Below are 21,310 nucleotides of genomic sequence, written 5' to 3'. Positions count from 1 at the left end.
TAAGAATCACTTTTGGTATCTCATTTTGAAGATTATAATTAATATTACACCATATTCTATAATTTAACATCATAAATATAATCTTTGAAGATTATATCTTTTAGAAACTGATTTTTATATTAAACATAATGAAAATTAATATTAATATATATGTGTGTGTGTGTGTGTGTTTTATAATATTATATATAATTTAATAATAATTAATAAAATCACGTTAATCAAATTTTATAATTAGGTTTTGTTCGCATACAGTTGATGCATACAGTTGATATATATATATATATATATATATATATATATATATATATATATATATATATATAGATATTAGTAGTTATTATAGTTTCAAAAATATATTGATATTTACTAATTTTTGTCCGTAATTAGAATTTAAAATTGACATAGAATCAATATTAAATAGTAAAAAAAAATTCAATATCAAAAGTTTAAATAAAGAATGACTTCAAAAATTGTGGAACAACAATTACCGTCCAAATTTCTAATATGTTTATACATAGTTCTTTTTTTGATAAATGAGTTAATTCAATAATAAAAATCCATACGGTATCTACATAAACAATCGCGTTGAACAAACAAAACACAGAAACAATCACGGATCAATCCATTCTTCTTGGAGATAAAATCACATGATTTGTTGAAGATGATATGTACACATACTTCGCCACATTCGCTTCCGCCCTATCGACTAAGAATGCAATCGCCTAACAACTTTCATTACTTAATCAAGCATCATACTCACACAAATGGTGAGAAAATAATAAAACTCACACAAACAGTGAGACAACATAAAAAACCAAGATCAAACACTAACTAAACGTGATAAACTAACAACTTTGGATCTGCAAATACTTAAATAAAATATTAACTAAACCAAAACAATCCCTAAATCTGGGGAAACAAAACCACAAAGCAGAATAACTCGAACCACTTTATATAATAAAATCAACTGGAAGAACGAGAAATCCGCAGTTCTGTGGAATTGAGATCTAAAAAAAAGAAGGTCAAATCGGAAAAGGCTTTGAATCCTTAGATCCGAAAAATAAACTAATGCCAAAGTTTAAGAAAAATTGGATCAATCTTACCTAACAAGAAAGATCTTTAAAAAAAATAACAAAATTTATTAAAAGAAGGGAGAAAACAAAAAAATAAATACTGTTTGGGGCTTTCCACCGGTAGAGATCAAGTGGAAGCCCCTGCGGCTGTGAACGAAAGAGCGGCTGCGTAAGAGAGTTTAGGATTTTTACGGCCTCTCAGCGACGTATGTTTATACATAGTTCTAATCATATCATTTAAAGTATTATTTAATCCGTGTTAAATTAAAAATATATCATTTGGATTTTATTTCACGAAAAATTATAAGTAGAAATATTTATTATATAGTCACAATATCAATATCCAAAAAACCAAATATGTTACATGCATCAAGGAATGGAGGGGTATAAAAGGGCCATGAAATCAAAACATTATCTACTCTACATCGGTAGACTATGCTATTTCAAGCCCAAATATAACATGAATTGAGGGCAAACAACGATGACAAAGAGAGATTATTGCATGTTTTTCAAAGTGTTAGCATGGATATCAGGATCCGACTAAAATGTTTAGCCCCTATAGTCGCCATCAAAATCCCTGTAAACTGATTTGGTACATAATAATCATTACACAAATGTTAGCTTGTAGATTGTTCCCACTTGTTCCACTTTCTAGGAATATACCAAATAGTCGTTATCTTAATTGGTGAGATTGACACCTCATGAACTTATGTGATCTTGGCAAGGAACCACATTCTTGTCCAAACAAAATCTCATTTTAAACATAGGTTCATCCGACCCGAACCCCCTTCCATCAAACTTAATTATCATGTTCAAGACCTGCACACAAGGAGTAGAAAGACAAAGGGGAATCCAGATTTATCAAATATGTTACGAGGGGTACTTATTTGGATAAATAAGTATTTTATTTTCTTGGCGTTTTTACTCAGCAAGTATTTTATCATCAAACTATCTAGCTTGAATGTATCTTGAGACCGTGGCTTCCTATTCAGACGTGTGGAAACGATTTTTCAACATTTACGGCCTCATAGGTTTTTTCCTACCCGATATCAACACCCTAACAATTACAATTGCATTCTCCAAATATTGAATTAAGTTTAAAATAAACTTATGCTGTTTAAATAATGATTTTTCATTGGTGGAAATGCTTATATATATATATGAGTAATTTACACTCTGCACCCCATAAGTTTAAACGTTTTTTCGATTTGGTCTCAAACAAAATTTCTTATCAATACACACCATAATGTTTAAAAAGCGCTTCGATATGCACCTCTTTGACCATTTTCCGTCAAGTTAGACTGTTAAAACTAATGGCTGCAGGGGTTAGATAGTAATTTTGTAGACTTCCTTCTATACTGATTCTTTTCATACAAAATTATTGTTTTCCCCTACGACCCTTAATTTTAACTTGGTCAAAAAGGTGTATATCGAAATGCTTTTTAAATATAAGGGTGTGTATTGAGAGGAAAAATTTTGTTTAAGACCAAATCAGAAAAACGTTTAAACTTACGGGTTTCAAAATTACTATATATATAAAAGATAACACATAAGATATAACTTATTTAGGACATGTTCATGCACGCACTTTATTGGTAGTAACATATAAATACATTGACATATGGTTTAAATAAATTACACGCTCAGTTACATGAATGACAATTATCAAGGGGTCATTTGTAAATCAAAATCAGATGCAGTTTCTAAATAATTAATATATCTAAACAAATGATAATTCGACTATTGGACGAGTAATGACATTTGCTCAATAAAATTTTTAAAATTTGTATTTTATAATATTTATTTATAACATGTTCGTAATCACATATAAGAGGAACAAATTTTTTTGCTATACTAATGACATCCTTGAATCCAAGCCCATTTGAAGCAAGCTCAGTTTTACAATCAGGAAAACAAAAGAAATGATTTAGCACTCACTTTTATGTTTCAAAAATAAAAGAATTATTTAGCAAAAACACAAGGTAATGTTTTGTTTCTATTGAAAGACCGAGTTGTAAAATCTTTTTACCTCACATTCTAAAAAAGTAAAGTTTACACATTCGTTTTCCTCTCCATCACTTCTTAGGCTGCAAATGGTAAAGGCAAACAACTATATAAGAAAAGATCTACAATTATCATTGCAAAAAATCCAGAGACAAGAATACACATTTTAAAAGAATAATAGACCAATAAAACTATGACTCACGGTTTCTATCTTTGGGTCATTCCTTTTTCAGGTACTTCTTCACCTGATTATTTGAAAAGAATCGTTCGAGTGTAAATGGCACGATTCATGAAAGAGAGCATATATTAATCCATAGAAACCTTTTAGCTTATAAACCTATTACAAGCTACGAAGTTGATATTAAGTGAGCAATGCATACTGATTTTCATGGTATAATTTAGAAACATATTCAACACAAACCTAACTCTAAGCCCCAAATAAATTTAACTAAGGGAAGAAAACACGTAGAAAGTGGAACAAACATATTCCTACCCATGGTCACCATAAATTAATAAAGATTAATTGTGGCCCAACACTCACCGGAAGAAAGGAGGAAATATCATGTTAATTTTCACATATATTATGCCAACCGTGGATCACCAAAGAAAAATATGAACAACGTTAGGATGTTACAAATCACTTTCTGCCAATTGAGCTGAAAACACAAAAACAAACAATTGATTTTTCATCCAATTCCACGATCAACATTGCAAAATCCACGATTCATCTTTCAAACATATTGGAAACATTTATTTGGTTAATTTTCATCCTTTCTCATATTAATCTTTCAGAGTGACCTATTTTTAATAACACAACCTAGTCTCCAAAAAAAAAAAAATCAAGTGAAACAACAATAAAAAATCCATCATACTAAGAAAGGATTTAATAACACGGGTTCAATTAAAACACCACAACATCTAAAAATAAGAAACAACACATATTTCAATTACTCAATCAATCAAATCAACAATCAATTTTCTACCATATCAACTACTCCAGCACTAGCACCATTGTGCCTTGTCTGTCAACCAACTGGGTCTTTTATCTCCCGGTGTCGAACACCTTTTTGATACTTGATGCACGGAAGCTCTATCAACTTCAAAAGGTTCAGTGTCAAGCATTTGAAAATAATTAGCAATTCAGAATCGTTGGACCTGCAACCGTCAACCCTCACCCCAGCCACCTCTTGGACGCTTTGTGCGCTTCCCCTTTAAACTTACCTTCACTGCTGGACTTTGATATGGGTTCAGGTTCGAACGCGGTGTCGGATAACAGAACCCCATCAGCCACCCAAATTTTGCCGTCCATTGCAGCTTCATCTGCGTTAGCATAAAAGTATTTCGGTGAGAGCTGGTCCTCCTTAATTGATTTTAAGTAATTGTAGTACCAATCGTCAGCAGACAGGGGAAACTCCATGTAAGAATCAAATACAAAGTATATGTGTAGGGTAAATTGTTCTGGAGTGGTGGTGCTTGCTAGTTGGATTGTAGGGTAAATTGTTTTGGAGTGGGAATGGCGGCTAGTTGGACTATTTTAGGACAAATTTTTATCTGGTGATGGTGACTGCTAATTATATTATTATTTTCTGGGTGGTGTGGAGTGCTTGCTATACATCTATAGGACATGTAGGATATATGATAGTAAATTTTTGTATCGTGGTTTTGTGGTGAATATGGTATTTATTTGTTGGAATTTGCCTCCTTTACATTTCTAAGAATCAATTTTGATATCTCATTTTGAAGATTATAATTAACATTACATCATATTCTTTAATTTAACAATATAAATATAATCTTTGAAGATTATATCTTTCAGAACATAATTTTTATATTAAACACAATGTAAATTATTATAAATATATACATTTATATATATATATATATATATATATATATATATATATGTATATATTAATAAAATTAATTAAAAAACCGTGTCATTAATTTTTATAATTGGCTTTTGTTCGCATAAAGTTAATATAGATATATTTTTCAACCGATATTATAGTTTCAAACATATTGTATCAATATTATATATTAATTAAAAAAATTGAAATATTAAAAGTTTAAAAAAAAAATTGACTTAGAAAATTGTGGAACAAAAATCACCGTCCAAATTTTTATTTTTTTATAAGTAGTTCTAATCGTATCATTTAAGTTATTACTTAATCCGTGTTAAATGAAAGACACACATTATGCACACTTTATGCCCATTGAGCTGAAAACAAAAGACAAGCAATGGTTCTTTTATCAAATTTCACAATCAACATTGCAAAATTCATCATTCATCTTTCAAATATGTTGAAAACTTTTATTTGATTATCATCGACAAAAAAACTTACACATAATACAAATTTTAAAAAAATAATGGACCCAAAAACTTTGACTCACCGTTCCTATCTCAAGTTTCATTCTCTTTTTTAGGTAAACCTTCACCTCAATCTTTCAATGGTAATATTGCAAAAGACATGATTTATGAAATAGAGCGTAAATTAATCCATAGAAACCTTTCAACTTATAACCTACTACAAGTTACCCGGTTGATATTAAGTGAGCAATGCATACTTATTTTCATTATATAATTTAGAAACATATTCAACATGAAATTTATAACTTAGCCACGCTTAACTCTAAGTCCCAAATAAATTTAACTAACATAAGAAAACATGTAGAAAGTGGAGCATATTCCTACCAATGGTAATGACATATTAATAAAGATTAATTGTGACCCAAACACTCAGGGTAAAAAAAAGGAAATACCATGTTAATTTCCACACACATTATGCAAACCGTGGATCACCAAAGACAAATACAAATAATTTTAGCAATTTTTGCATGTTATATTCGGATGTTATAAAACACTTCATTGAGCTGACAACAAAAACAAAACAATGGATTTTCATCCAATTCCACCATCAACATGGCCAAATCCACGCTTCACCTTTCAAATATAATGGAATGTATACAATTAAATTTTCATCATTTTCATCTTTAATCTTTCAAGAGAGACATATTTTTCATAACACAATCTAGTCTCCGAAAAATAAAACTCTTATAAAGTGAAACAACAATTGAACTCCATCATAACAAAAAAAGAATTTAATAGCATATGTTCAAAGAATAAACAACACATATATCAGTTACTCAATCCGTTAAAAAAACAATTATTTTCAACCTTATCAACTACTCGAGCAGTATCCCTGTTGTGCCTAGTCTTGGAGATCACTGTCTAGCCTTCTGGCAACCAACTGGGTCTTTCATCTCCTGGTGTCCAACATCTTTTTGACATTTGATGCACGGAAGCTCTATATATCTACTTTAAAAGGTTCAGTGTCAACCCTCGGAAGAAAAAAAATAACAATTGGATGCTGCCTGAAAGCAGAATCATTGAATGCATTGGACCTGCAACCCTCACCCCAGCTACCTCTTGGACCCTTAAAACTTACCTTCACTGAGTCCGATTCAGGTACCTCAACAGAATTGAATCTGCCACCTGCCACAAATTGGTTCAGGTTCAAGCACGGTGTCAGATAAATCAACCCCATCACCCCCCCCCCCCCCCCCCCAACTTCGCGTCGCCGTCCATTGCAGCTTCATCTGGGTCATCATAAAAAGTACTTGAGGCAGTCAACTAAGAGCTGGTCGTCCTCCATTGATTAAAAGTAGTAGTAGGAATCATCTGCACATAGCAGACAACCCATTTAAGAATCAAATACAATGTAAATGTGTATGGTCGTAAATAGTCGTGGAGTGGTGGTGACTGCTAGTTGGATTATTGGCGTCCAAGATATACACATACGTAGGCATGTAGCCTATGTGGAGTAAATTTAATATTCTAATTTTGTTGGTAATGGGGTGTTTATTTGTTTTTTTTCCAAAATTGGAATTTTCCTATATATTTTGAAGAATCAATTTTGGTATCTCATTTTGAAGATTATAATTAATATCAAATCATATTTTTTTTAATTTAACATTAGAAATATGCGCTCTATATATTATCTCTCTTAGAACATTTTTTTAATATTAAAAATAATGCAAACTAATATATAAATATATATATAATGTATTAAAAATAAAAAATTAAATTAGAAATTTTTATAATTGGCTTTTGTTGTATAAAGTTGATATAGATATCTTTATCCGTCAATATATAGTTTGAAATATATTGTGGTGTTTATTTATTCTTTTTCCAAAATTAGAATTTACAATTAACTTATAATATCAAAGTTATATGTCAAAGAAAAAAATTTAAATCCCAAAAGTTCGAACAAAAATTGACTTGAAATTGTGGAACAACACTTGTCGTCCAAATTTACGATATTTTTATAAGTTGTTCTAATCGTGTCATTTAATTTATTATTTAATTTTGGTTGAATTAAACATATATCATAAAGATTTTATTTCATAAAAAGCTGAGAGTAGAATTATTTATTATATAATCAAAACATCTATCATCCAATAAAACACGTCAACAAATGGAGAAGCATATGTAATAAAGACACTATAAAATCAAAACATTATCAAATTTTACATTGATACATGATGATATTTGAAGGCCAAATATGACACAATTTAAGCGCAAACAAAGATGACAAAGAGAGAAGATCATTCACGTTTCCCAAAGTTTCTAGAATCATCACAATGAGGATCTTATAGCCGGATTGGGAACATAACCACGGCAACAAACAGGGTATTTATTACGGATTTGCTGAGCTCTTAAACTTACTAAGGATAGTTGTTGTCCGTCGTATTACTTTACGACGGCAACACTTTCCGTCGTAAATTCACATATATAATTTTTTTTGATTTGAAAGTAATCGAGAATATTCCATTAATTCAAAAGGCGCCGTTTTGGTGTAAGAATTTACGACGGAATGAGTTCTTTCCGTTATAAATTTCGAAGTACTTACGACGGAATGTGACGGAATGTAGGCTAAATTTCCATCGTAAATAGGCTGATTTGTTGTAGTGAACCATTACACAAATACAAGCTACCCGTTTATTTGCCTAAAAAAAATAGCCAACACATATATGAAAGTACAAATAGATATGTGCAGCCACCATGATATGTCAAAGAAAGAATGAAACATTTGTGATAAAAAACACTAATTCGACCCGCTGAAACATAAAATTATCTTTATAGAGTTTGCATATAACACCTAGTATAACAATTAATACGGCAAAAGGAATACATAAATATATGTATTAATTCCATCACCAAGACATAGATCACCAAGTCTTCTATTGAGTGATTCGACGCCATCTTACTGACCACATAACACATAATATATAAAATAGTTAGGGCATGCATGTTCTTGCACGCACTGTATTGGGAATTACAAATAGATCTCCAAGTCCTTTATTAAGTGATTCGACACCATCTTACTGACCACATAACACATATTGGTAGTTACAAATAAATACCTTGACCTATGGTTTAAATAAATTACAAGCTCTGTTACATGAATGACAATTATCAAGGGGTCATTTGTAAATCCGAATCACAATTTTTAAATAATTAATATATCTAAACAAATGATAATTCGACTATCGGACGAGTAATGACATTTGCTTAATAAAATTTCTAAAATTTGTGAATTATAATATTTATTTATAACATGTCCGTACTCACATATAATTAAGAGGAACAAAATCTTTTGCTATACTAATGACATCCTTCAATCCAAGCCCATTTGAAGCCAGCTTAGTTTTACAATTCAGAAAACAAAAGGAATGATCTAGCACTCACTTTTTCAAAAATAAAAGAAATTATTTCAGCAAAAAAAAAACAAGGTAATATTTTGTTTCTATTATAAGACGGAGTTGTAAAGTCTTTTTACCTCATCTAAAGTATATGTTAAAAAAAAGTAACCGTTCAGACATTCTTTTTCCTCTTCATCTTCTTAGCTGCAAATGGTAAAGGCAATCAACTATATAAAAAAAGATATACAATTATCATTGCAAAAAATCCTGACACGGGATTAATACACATTTTAAAAGAATAATAGACTCAAAAAAACTTTGACTCACCGTTTCTATCTTTGGGTTTCATTCCCCTTTTTAGGTACGCCTCCACCTCAATCATTGAACGGAATCGTTTGAGTGTAGATGGCTCAATATAATACTGTAAAAGACCCGATTCATGAAATAGAGCATAAACTAATCCATAGAAACCCTTTAACTTAATATTCAACATAAATTTTATAGCTTAGACACACCTAATTAACTCTAAGCCCCAAATAAATTTAACTAAGAGAAGAAAACACGTTGGAAGTGGAACATACATATTCCTACCCGTGGACATAACAAATTAATAAGGATTAATAGTGGCCCAACAGTGAGGGTAAGAAAGGAGAAAATATCATGTTAATTTCCACATATATTATGCCAACTGTGGATCACTGAAGAAAAATATGAACAATGGTAGGATGTTATAAAACACTTTCTGCCCTTTGAACTAAAAACAAAAAAACAAACAATGATTTTTCATCCAATTCCACTATCAATATTGCAAAATCCACAATTCATCTTTCAACTATATTAAAAACATTTATTTGATTAAATTTACATCCTTTCTCTGATTAATCTTTCAGGAGTGACATATTTTTAATAACACAATCTAGTCTCCTATAAATAAAACTTTAATCAAGTGAAACAACAATCAAACTCCATCATAACAAGAAAGGATTTAATAACACGAGTTCAATTAAAACACCACAACATCTGCAAATATGAAACAACACATATATCAATTACTCAATCAATTAAATCAATAATTAATTTTTTACCTTATCCACTACTCCAGCACTAGCACCATTTTGCCTTGTCTTTGAGATCATTATCCAGTCCTCTGGCAACCCACTGGGTCTTTTATCTCCTCGTGTCGAACACCTTTTTGATACTTGATGCATGGAACCTCTATCAACTTCAGAAGGTTCAGTGTGAAGCCTTTGAAAATTATTAGCAATTGGATACTGCCTGAAAGCAGAATCATAAAATTTGTTGGACTTGCAACTCTCACCCCAGCTACCTCTTGGACGCTTTGTGCGCTTCCCCTTTAAACTCACCTTCACTGGGTCTGATTCAGATACCTCAAGAGAATTGAATCTGCCACCTGCCACAACTTCCTCCTGGATGGTGCTGAACTTTGATATGGGTTCAGGTTCAAACACGGTGTTGGATAACTGAACCCCATCAGCCACCCAAATTTTTCCGTACATTGCAGCTTCATCTGGGTCAGCATAAAAGTATTTCGGGCAGTCAACTGAGAGCTGGTCATCCTCGATTGATTTTAAGTAATTGTAGTAGGAATCATCTGCAGACACGGGAAAATCCATTTAGGAATCAAATACAAAGTATATGTGTAGATTAAATTGGTCTAGAGTGGTGGTGCCTGCTAGTTGGATTATTTTAGGGTAAATTGTTGTGGAGTTGTGGTGACGGCTAGCTGGACTATTGTAGGGTAAATTTTCTCTAGTGGTGGTGACTGCTAAATGGATTGTTTTTTTTGTAAAATTAAGGCCTTCTAAGGACTTGCAGGGCCAGTCTTGGACCGGTCCGGGCTTTATCCGGGCTTTTTATTGGGCCTATCCAGACCCGCTTTTTAGGCCCAGTATTTTTGTTCAGCTCTACTGTAGGCATGTAGGATATATGATACTTCCTTCGTCCCCTTTTAAATGTGCTTTTGGAAAAAAAAATTGTCTGATATACAGCTGTAGGCATGTAGGATATATGATACTCCCTTGCTTTTGGAAAAAAAATTATTTGAAAATACTTGTCTCATTTCTCTTTTTAAAGAAAAAAATATTTTCCAAAGAATACTATTTGAATACAAGTTTCAATGTTTGACCACCACCCATATACACATAAAAACAAATACTCAACTAATTTTTATGTTAAGATGCTTAATATTTTTTAAACAACTGTAAAAAGGAAGGGGGAGTAGTAAATTTTGTATTAGGGGGTTTGTTGGGAATATGGTATTTATTTGTTCTTTTTTCAAAATTGGAATTTTCTTATATATATTTTTAAGAATCACTTTTGGTATCTCATTTTGAAGATTATTATTAATATTACACCATATTCTATAATTTAACATCATAAATATAATCTTTGAAGATTATATCTTTTAGAAACTAATTTTTATATTAAACATAATGAAAATTAATATTAATATATATGTGTGTGTGTGTGTGTGTTTTATAATATTATATATAATTTAATAAAAATTAATAAAATCCCGTTAATCAAATTTTATAATTAGGTTTTGTTCGCATAGAGTTGATGCATACAGTTGATATATATATATATATATATATATATATATATATATATATATATATATATATATATATATATATATATTAGTAGTTATTATAGTTTCAAAAATATATTGATATTTACTAATTTTTGTACGAAATTAGAATTTAAAATTGACATAGAATCAATATTATATAGTAAAAAAAAACCGTCCAAATTTCTAATATGTTTATACATAGTTCTTTTTTTTGATAAATGAGTTGATTCAATAATAAAAAGCCATACAGTATCTATAAACAATCGCGTTGAACAAACAAAACACAGAAACAATCACGGATCAATCCATTCTTCTTGGAGATAAAATCACATGATTTGTTGAAGATGATATGTGCACATACTTCGCCACATTCGCTTCCGCGCTATCGACTAAGAATGCAATCGCCTAACAACTTTCATTACTTAATCAAGCATCATACTCACACAAATGGTGAGAAAATAATAAAACTCACACAAACGGCGAGACAACATAAAAAACCAAGATCAAACACTAACTAAACGTGATAAACTAACAACTTTGGATCTGCAAATACTTAAATATAATATTAACTAAACCAAAACAATCCCTACATCTGGGGAAACAAAACCACAAAGCAGAATAACTCGAACCACTTTATATAATAAAATCACCTGGAAGAACGAGAAATCCGCAGTTCTGTGGAATTGAGATCTAAAAAAAAGAAGGTCAAATTGGAAAAGGCTTTGAATCCTTAGATCCGAAAAATAAACTAATGCCAAAGTTTAAGAAAAATTGGATCAATCTTACCTAACAAGAAAGATCTTTAAAAAAATAACAAAATCTATTAAAAGAAGGGAGAAAACAAAAAAATAAATACTGTTTGGGGCTTTCCACCGGTAGAGATCAAGTGGAAGCCCCTGCGGCTGTGAACGAAAGAGCGGATGCGTAAGAGAGTTTAGGATTTTTACGGCCTCTCAGCGACGTATGTTTATACATAGTTCTAATCATATCATTTAAAGTATTATTTAATCCGTGTTAAATTAAAAATATATCATTTGGATTTTATTTCACGAAAAATTATAAGTAGAAATATTTATTATATAGTCACAATATCAATATCCAAAAAACCAAATATGTTACATGCATCAAGGAATGGAGGGGTATAAAAGGGCCATGAAATCAAAACATTATCTACTCTACATCGGTAGACTATGCTATTTCAAGCCCAAATATAACATGAATTGAGGGCAAACAACGATGACAAAGAGAGATTATTGCATGCTTTTCAAAGTGTTAGCATGGATATCAGGATCCGACTAAAATGTTTAGCCCCTATAGTCGCCATCAAAATCCCTGTAAACTGATTTGGTACATAATAATCATTACACAAATGTTAGCTTGTAGATTGTTCCCACTTGTTCCACTTTCTAGGAATATACCAAATAGTCGTTATCTTAATTGGTGAGATTGACACCTCAGGAACTTATGTGATCTTGGCAAGGAACCACATTCTTGTCCAAACAAAATCTCATTTTAAACATAGGTTCATCCGACCCGAACCCCCTTCCATCAAACTTAATTATCATGTTCAAGACCTACACACAAGGAGTAGAAAGACAAAGGGGAATCCAGATTTATCAAATATGTTACGAGGGGTACTTATTTGGATAAATAAGTATTTTATTTTCTTGGCGTTTTTACTCAGCAAGTATTTTATCATCAAACTATCTAGCTTGAATGTATCTTGAGACCGTGGCTTCCTATTCAGACGTGTGGCAACGATTTTTCAACATTTACGGCCTCATAGGTTTTTTCCTACCCGATATCAACACCCTAACAATTACAATTGCATTCTCCAAATATTGAATTAAGTTTAAAAAAAACTTATGCTGTTTAAATAATGATTTTTCATTGGTGGAAATGCTTATATATATATATATATGAGTAATTTACACTCTGCACCCCATAAGTTTAAACGTTTTTTCGATTTGGTCTCAAACAAAATTTCTTATCAATACACACCATAATGTTTAAAAAGCGCTTCGATATGCACCTCTTTGACCATTTTCCGTCAAGTTAGACTGTTAAAACTAATGGCTGCAGGGGTTAGATAGTAATTTTGTAGACTTCCTTCTATACTGATTCTTTTCATACAAAATTATTGTTTTCCCCTACGACCCTTAATTTTAACTTGGTCAAAAAGGTGTATATCCAAGTGCTTTTTAAATATAAGGGTGTGTATTGACAGGAAAAATTTTGTTTAAGACCAAATCAGAAAAACGTTTAAACTTACGGGTTTCAAAATTACTATATATATAAAAGATAACACATAAGATATAACTTATTTAGGACATGTTCATGCACGCACTTTATTGGTAGTAACATATAAATACATTGACATATGGTTTAAATAAATTACACGCTCAGTTACATGAATGACAATTATCAAGGGGTCATTTGTAAATCCAAATCAGATGCAGTTTCTAAATAATTAATATATCTAAACAAATGATAATTCGACTACTGGACGAGTAATGACATTTGCTCAATAAAATTTTTAAAATTTGTATTTTATAATATTTATTTATAACATGTTCGTAATCACATATAAGAGGAACAAATTTTTTTGCTATACTAATGACATCCTTGAATCCAAGCCCATTTGAAGCAAGCTCAGTTTTACAATCAGGAAAACAAAAGAAATGATTTAGCACTCACTTTTATGTTTCAAAAATAAAAGAATTATTTAGCAAAAACACAAGGTAATGTTTTGTTTCTATTGAAAGACCGAGTTGTAAAATCTTTTTACCTCACATTCTAAAAAAGTAAAGTTTACACATTCGTTTTCCTCTCCATCACTTCTTAGGCTGCAAATGGTAAAGGCAAACAACTATATAAGAAAAGATCTACAATTATCATTGCAAAAAATCCAGAGACAAGAATACACATTTTAAAAGAATAATAGACCAATAAAACTATGACTCACGGTTTCTATCTTTGGGTCATTCCTTTTTCAGGTACTTCTTCACCTGATTATTTGAAAAGAATCGTTCGAGTGTAAATGGCACGATTCATGAAAGAGAGCATATATTAATCCATAGAAACCTTTTAGCTTATAAACCTATTACAAGCTACGAAGTTGATATTAAGTGAGCAATGCATACTGATTTTCATGGTATAATTTAGAAACATATTCAACACAAACCTAACTCTAAGCCCCAAATAAATTTAACTAAGGGAAGAAAACACGTAGAAAGTGGAACAAACATATTCCTACCCATGGTCACCATAAATTAATAAAGATTAATTGTGGCCCAACACTCACCGGAAGAAAGGAGGAAATATCATGTTAATTTTCACATATATTATGCCAACCGTGGATCACCAAAGAAAAATATGAACAACGTTAGGATGTTACAAATCACTTTCTGCCAATTGAGCTGAAAACACAAAAACAAACAATTGATTTTTCATCCAATTCCACGATCAACATTGCAAAATCCACGATTCATCTTTCAAACATATTGGAAACATTTATTTGGTTAATTTTCATCCTTTCTCATATTAATCTTTCAGAGTGACCTATTTTTAATAACACAACCTAGTCTCCAAAAAAAAAAAAATCAAGTGAAACAACAATAAAAAATCCATCATACTAAGAAAGGATTTAATAACACGGGTTCAATTAAAACACCACAACATCTAAAAATAAGAAACAACACATATTTCAATTACTCAATCAATCAAATCAACAATCAATTTTCTACCATATCAACTACTCCAGCACTAGCACCATTGTGCCTTGTCTGTCAACCAACTGGGTCTTTTATCTCCCGGTGTCGAACACCTTTTTGATACTTGATGCACGGAAGCTCTATCAACTTCAAAAGGTTCAGTGTCAAGCATTTGAAAATAATTAGCAATTCAGAATCGTTGGACCTGCAACCGTCAACCCTCACCCCAGCCACCTCTTGGACGCTTTGTGCGCTTCCCCTTTAAACTTACCTTCACTGCTGGACTTTGATATGGGTTCAGGTTCGAACGCGGTGTCGGATAACAGAACCCCATCAGCCACCCAAATTTTGCCGTCCATTGCAGCTTCATCTGCGTTAGCATAAAAGTATTTCGGTGAGAGCTGGTCCTCCTTAATTGATTTTAAGTAATTGTAGTACGAATCGTCAGCAGACAGGGGAAACTCCATGTAAGAATCAAATACAAAGTATATGTGTAGGGTAAATTGTTCTGGAGTGGTGGTGCTTGCTAGTTGGATTGTAGGGTAAATTGTTTTGGAGTGGGAATGGCGGCTAGTTGGACTATTTTAGGACAAATTTTTATCTGGTGATGGTGACTGCTAATTATATTATTATTTTCTGGGTGGTGTGGAGTGCTTGCTATACATCTATAGGACATGTAGGATATATGATAGTAAATTTTTGTATCGTGGTTTTGTGGTGAATATGGTATTTATTTGTTGGAATTTGCCTCCTTTACATTTCTAAGAATCAATTTTGATATCTCATTTTGAAGATTATAATTAACATTACATCATATTCTTTAATTTAACAATATAAATATAATCTTTGAAGATTATATCTTTCAGAACATAATTTTTATATTAAACACAATGTAAATTATTATAAATATATACATTTATATATATATATATATATATATGTATATATTAATAAAATTAATTAAAAAACCGTGTCATTAATTTTTATAATTGGCTTTTGTTCGCATAAAGTTAATATAGATATATTTTTCAACCGATATTATAGTTTCAAACATATTGTATCAATATTATATATTAATTAAAAAAATTGAAATATTAAAAGTTTAAAAAAAAATTGACTTAGAAAATTGTGGAACAAAAATCACCGTCCAAATTTTTATTTTTTTATAAGTAGTTCTAATCGTATCATTTAAGTTATTACTTAATCCGTGTTAAATGAAAGACACACATTATGCACACTTTATGCCCATTGAGCTGAAAACAAAAGACAAGCAATGGTTCTTTTATCAAATTTCACAATCAACATTGCAAAATTCATCATTCATCTTTCAAATATGTTGAAAACTTTTATTTGATTATCATCGACAAAAAAACTTACACATAATACAAATTTTAAAAAATAATGGACCCAAAAACTTTGACTCACCGTTCCTATCTCAAGTTTCATTCTCTTTTTTAGGTAAACCTTCACCTCAATCTTTCAATGGTAATATTGCAAAAGACATGATTTATGAAATAGAGCGTAAATTAATCCATAGAAACCTTTCAACTTATAACCTACTACAAGTTACCCGGTTGATATTAAGTGAGCAATGCATACTTATTTTCATTATATAATTTAGAAACATATTCAACATGAAATTTATAACTTAGCCACGCTTAACTCTAAGTCCCAAATAAATTTAACTAACATAAGAAAACATGTAGAAAGTGGAGCATATTCCTACCAATGGTAATGACATATTAATAAAGATTAATTGTGACCCAAACACTCAGGGTAAAAAAAAGGAAATACCATGTTAATTTCCACACACATTATGCAAACCGTGGATCACCAAAGACAAATACAAATAATTTTAGCAATTTTTGCATGTTATATTCGGATGTTATAAAACACTTCATTGAGCTGACAACAAAAACAAAACAATGGATTTTCATCCAATTCCACCATCAACATGGCCAAATCCACGCTTCACCTTTCAAATATAATGGAATGTATACAATTAAATTTTCATCATTTTCATCTTTAATCTTTCAAGAGAGACATATTTTTCATAACACAATCTAGTCTCCGAAAAATAAAACTCTTATAAAGTGAAACAACAATTGAACTCCATCATAACAAAAAAAGAATTTAATAGCATATGTTCAAAGAATAAACAACACATATATCAGTTACTCAATCCGTTAAAAAAACAATTATTTTCAACCTTATCAACTACTCGAGCAGTATCCCTGTTGTGCCTAGTCTTGGAGATCACTGTCTAGCCTTCTGGCAACCAACTGGGTCTTTCATCTCCTGGTGTCCAACATCTTTTTGACATTTGATGCACGGAAGCTCTATATATCTACTTTAAAAGGTTCAGTGTCAACCCTCGGAAGAAAAAAAATAACAATTGGATGCTGCCTGAAAGCAGAATCATTGAATGCATTGGACCTGCAACCCTCACCCCAGCTACCTCTTGGACCCTTAAAACTTACCTTCACTGAGTCCGATTCAGGTACCTCAACAGAATTGAATCTGCCACCTGCCACAAATTGGTTCAGGTTCAAGCACGGTGTCAGATAAATCAACCCCATCACCCCCCCCCCCCCAACTTCGCGTCGCCGTCCATTGCAGCTTCATCTGGGTCATCATAAAAAGTACTTGAGGCAGTCAACTAAGAGCTGGTCGTCCTCCATTGATTAAAAGTAGTAGTAGGAATCATCTGCACATAGCAGACAACCCATTTACACTACGCCATAAATGGCTTTCAGCAACATTACAAATACGTTGCCAGAGGCCCATAAATTGTTGCAGCAGGCTGAAAATTTGCAATGGCAACGATTTTGGGCTGTTAGTATTTTTGGCGTTGCCTTAGCCAGCAAAGGCAACAGTTTATGCAACATCTTAATTTCGTTGCCAAAAAGGCACAATTTTGAAAAAAATATGGGACCCACCAAACAGTGGGTCCATATATTAGGTCCACTGTTTGGTGGGTCCCACTGCTGTACAGATAACACAGTAAATATAAAGCGAGTACAACACATTTTATATGACTATTGCAATAGGTTCTAAAAATTATCAAATTGAAAGGTACTATTTGAATACATAGATTTCCATACATTCCAAAAACATCCAAAATATACATCCATACTACTACTTATGTCAAACACTTAACAAATCATAAAGAATCCGAGCACCGCAAACATAGCAAGTCTCCCATTCTTGTAGGCCCGCTCAGTCGCAAATTATCATATGGATGAAGAAGTTTCACTCTATCTTGTAAAAATTGCACACCAGTTTTTGCTAGAAGATCTGAAAACCGTGGAGCTATTTCCCATGAATCTACTTCTGCACTTAAACATTATGTCCGTTAGCAGGTGCATTATACAACTAAGTAAATGTTTAATTTTAGTCATACCTCCACTCAGAAGCTCATGTAACATTGGCTTAAAGATAAATCTTTCAAACTTGTCAATCAGAAGCACCTATTATGTTCCAAAACATTAGAAGGGTCAATCAATTGATCTAAATCCAAGGAAAGCATGCTATTCAATTTAAACTCAGAAACCTGTTTCTTTGAACCAACACTCCACACTCAAATATTTGTTTCCATGAAGCAAGATTCCAAGAACAAACGTCTTGCTATTGTTAGAGGTTAGACCAAATATAAGTTATAATCAGTGTCTAGATCAGAGAAACAGAACATAAACAAAATTAATTAATAATGCTCTGTATTGCTCGTAATTAATTACTAGCATGTCAACTATTAAAAGGGATGGCACAACAAGAATTGGAATGGTCTCTGAATCATATTGTGTTGGAACTAACACACAACATTAAAATTATTATTAAAGTTTACTGGATAAAAGCAAACAAATCAGCAAGATAAGTGGATATAAGTATGGCAGTACCTGCTCCGGTGTTAACCTCTCAATACTTTTCGATCCAGCAAATTGGATTTTACCTAGAGACTGTAAAATCAAAACAAGTAACACAAATTCAATAACAATCATTCACATGAAAAATTGTGACCAACAAAATAATATACATCATAATTAGTGATAAAAAAAAGATTGTAAAGTTTAAGTTTTTGAAAAGGATTAGTGATAATTAAACTTACCATCCATGAACCATCTTTCATAAGAAGAAATATAAGCTTTCTTAATCGACATGTCAAGATCTGTGAGGATTTAAATGGCTTCTAAAAGAATTCCATGTTTTCTGGCACTACCAATCTTTGAGAAAAACAGGACAATTAGTCAAGAAATCAACTATTATTAGTCAAAAAACAAGACTTTTTATTTAAATACAAAAAGTTGGGTGGTTCTAAGAAACTACTGTAGTGCATACTATAACTCTGGTGGCATTAGCACAACCAACATTATCAACCATCACCCTGCAAGAACAAACCAATCTTAAGCTTGTGTGGAAGATTCCAAAGCAACATAAACATAACAAACTGTCGGTTGCACTACTTAAACAAGAACCCAAATGAGCAAATGATCCCAAGCTATAGACACAGTAAGTAAATTAAACAATATCAGCAATAATACTTAAAGTGCATAGTGCATACTACCCTGATTGAGGAGCAAATTATTTCAAAGAGGCATAAATAGAAATAACAATGTAAAAAATCAATAAAATTACAGCTAACCTGGGGTTTTATATCATCAGGCCATTCAAGCTATAGACACAGTAAGTAAGATAAACATTATCCAAGTAGCTGAGCCTTAATTAATGAAGTCAAGACCTGAGTCAAACACTAATTAACAGATTAACAACAGATTCGAGTTGAATTAGGCGAAACACGTATCCGAGATTCGCGGATCTAGAGTGTGATTAGTAGTAATTAGCGATGCAAGCGAAAATCGAACAGTGAATCTGACCTAGACATGAGAAGGAACAGCTCAGGAGAGAGAGAGAGAGATGTACATACACAGGCATATGCATATACAGGTACAAGAAACAAAATCGAGTAAGAATAGTACCTTAAATCAAAGAAGATTAAATTCAACCCCAGTTCAAGAACTAATAAAGTTTTAATCCTCCCTTAACTCACAGCTTGCTTCCATTTCCAGCCCTCTCTTCGCCGCTCTCGAACCCTATTTTTTAGCTTTCGACATTGAGAAAGGGGGTTGAGTGTCGATGATGAATTAGTGTAATTTGGAGCTGAGTTGTTCAAACAGCGTGGCAATTTTTTAGTGGGACCCGCATATATATAAAATATTGATTAAAAATATTTCTTTATTAAAAATATTTTCTTTTCCTTTACATATTTCTTTATTAAAATTAATATACTTTGCCTATTTAATTGTTTGGCAACACTTTGTTTATGTCTATGCTAACGCAATTAAAAATTGTTGTAACATGCTAGATTAATAGATAGCTACGGCAACATCTTCTACGGCAACAGTGGGGAAAATTGTTGTAGAAGGCTAGTTATGGTGTAGTGTTAAGAATCAAATACAATGTAAATGTGTAAGGTCGTAAATAGTCGTGGAGTGGTGGTGACTGCTAGTTGGATTATTGGCGTCCAAGATATACACATACGTAGGCATGTAGCCTATGTGGAGTAAATTTAATATTCTAATTTTGTTGGTAATGGGGTGTTTATTTGTTTTTTTTCCAAAATTGGAATTTTCCTATATATTTTGAAGAATCAATTTTGGTATCTCATTTTGAAATTTATAATTAATATCAAATCATATTTTTTTTAATTTAACATTAGAAATATGCGCTCTATATATTATCTCTCTTAGAACATTTTTTTAATATTAAAAATAATGCAAACTAATATATAAATATATATATAATGTATTAAAAATAAAAAATTAAATTAGAAATTTTTATAATTGGCTTTTGTTGTATAAAGTTGATATAGATATCTTTATCCGTCAATATATAGTTTGAAATATATTGTGGTGTTTATTTATTCTTTTTCCAAAATTAGAATTTACAATTAACTTATAATATCAAAGTTATATGTCAAAGAAAAAAATTTAAATCCCAAAAGTTCGAACAAAAATTGACTTGAAATTGTGGAACAACACTTGTCGTCCAAATTTACGATATTTTTATAAGTTGTTCTAATCGTGTCATTTAATTTATTATTTAATTTTGGTTGAATTAAACATATATCATAAAGATTTTATTTCATAAAAAGCTGAGAGTAGAATTATTTATTATATAATCAAAACATCTATCATCCAATAAAACACGTCAACAAATGGAGAAGCATA

The 21,310-nt window shown here is 31.4% G+C and overlaps 1 protein-coding gene across 14 annotated transcripts; it reads right to left on the bottom strand.

Annotated features, from left to right (window-relative positions):
* Positions 1-18,114: 18,114 nt before the first annotated feature.
* LOC135150657 (alternative NAD(P)H-ubiquinone oxidoreductase C1, chloroplastic/mitochondrial-like) lies at positions 18,115-20,519 on the bottom strand. Of its 14 annotated transcripts, none has more exons than XM_064087422.1 (6): positions 20,060-20,494; positions 19,410-19,467; positions 19,192-19,306; positions 18,983-19,042; positions 18,490-18,556; positions 18,115-18,419 (listed from the first exon to the last, which is right to left on the bottom strand). In XM_064087422.1, the coding sequence occupies exons 3-6, from the start codon at positions 19,210-19,212 to the stop codon at positions 18,250-18,252; spliced, it is 318 nt and encodes a 105-aa protein (XP_063943492.1). In that variant the 5' UTR covers positions 19,213-19,306; positions 19,410-19,467; positions 20,060-20,494; the 3' UTR covers positions 18,115-18,249. The 14 variants fall into 14 exon arrangements, 12 of the variants coding, with proteins under 12 accessions (XP_063943492.1, XP_063943490.1, XP_063943489.1 ...); XM_064087420.1 differs by having other exon boundaries at positions 19,726-20,493; XM_064087419.1 differs by having other exon boundaries at positions 19,422-19,467; positions 19,726-20,493.
* Positions 20,520-21,310: the final 791 nt, after the last annotated feature.

The sequence above is a fragment of the Daucus carota genome, chromosome 2 (genome assembly GCF_001625215.2).
Source record: "Daucus carota subsp. sativus chromosome 2, DH1 v3.0, whole genome shotgun sequence".
Lineage (NCBI taxonomy): Eukaryota > Viridiplantae > Streptophyta > Magnoliopsida > Apiales > Apiaceae > Daucus > Daucus carota.
This window is presented reverse-complemented; position numbering and strand designations above follow the sequence as displayed.

What these genes read in the sequence shown, in the direction of transcription:
- LOC135150657 (XM_064087422.1), bottom strand. Translation starts at nt 19,212, where the DNA reads ATGAAAGATGGTTCATGGATG. An exon ending in AGAGGTTAACACCGGAGCAG is followed by an intron (nt 18,557 to 18,982) that starts GTACTGCCATAC and finishes GGAACATAATAG; the next exon opens with GTGCTTCTGATTGACAAGTT. An exon ending in ACATGAGCTTCTGAGTGGAG is followed by an intron (nt 18,420 to 18,489) that starts GTATGACTAAAA and finishes GTTTAAGTGCAG; the next exon opens with AAGTAGATTCATGGGAAATA.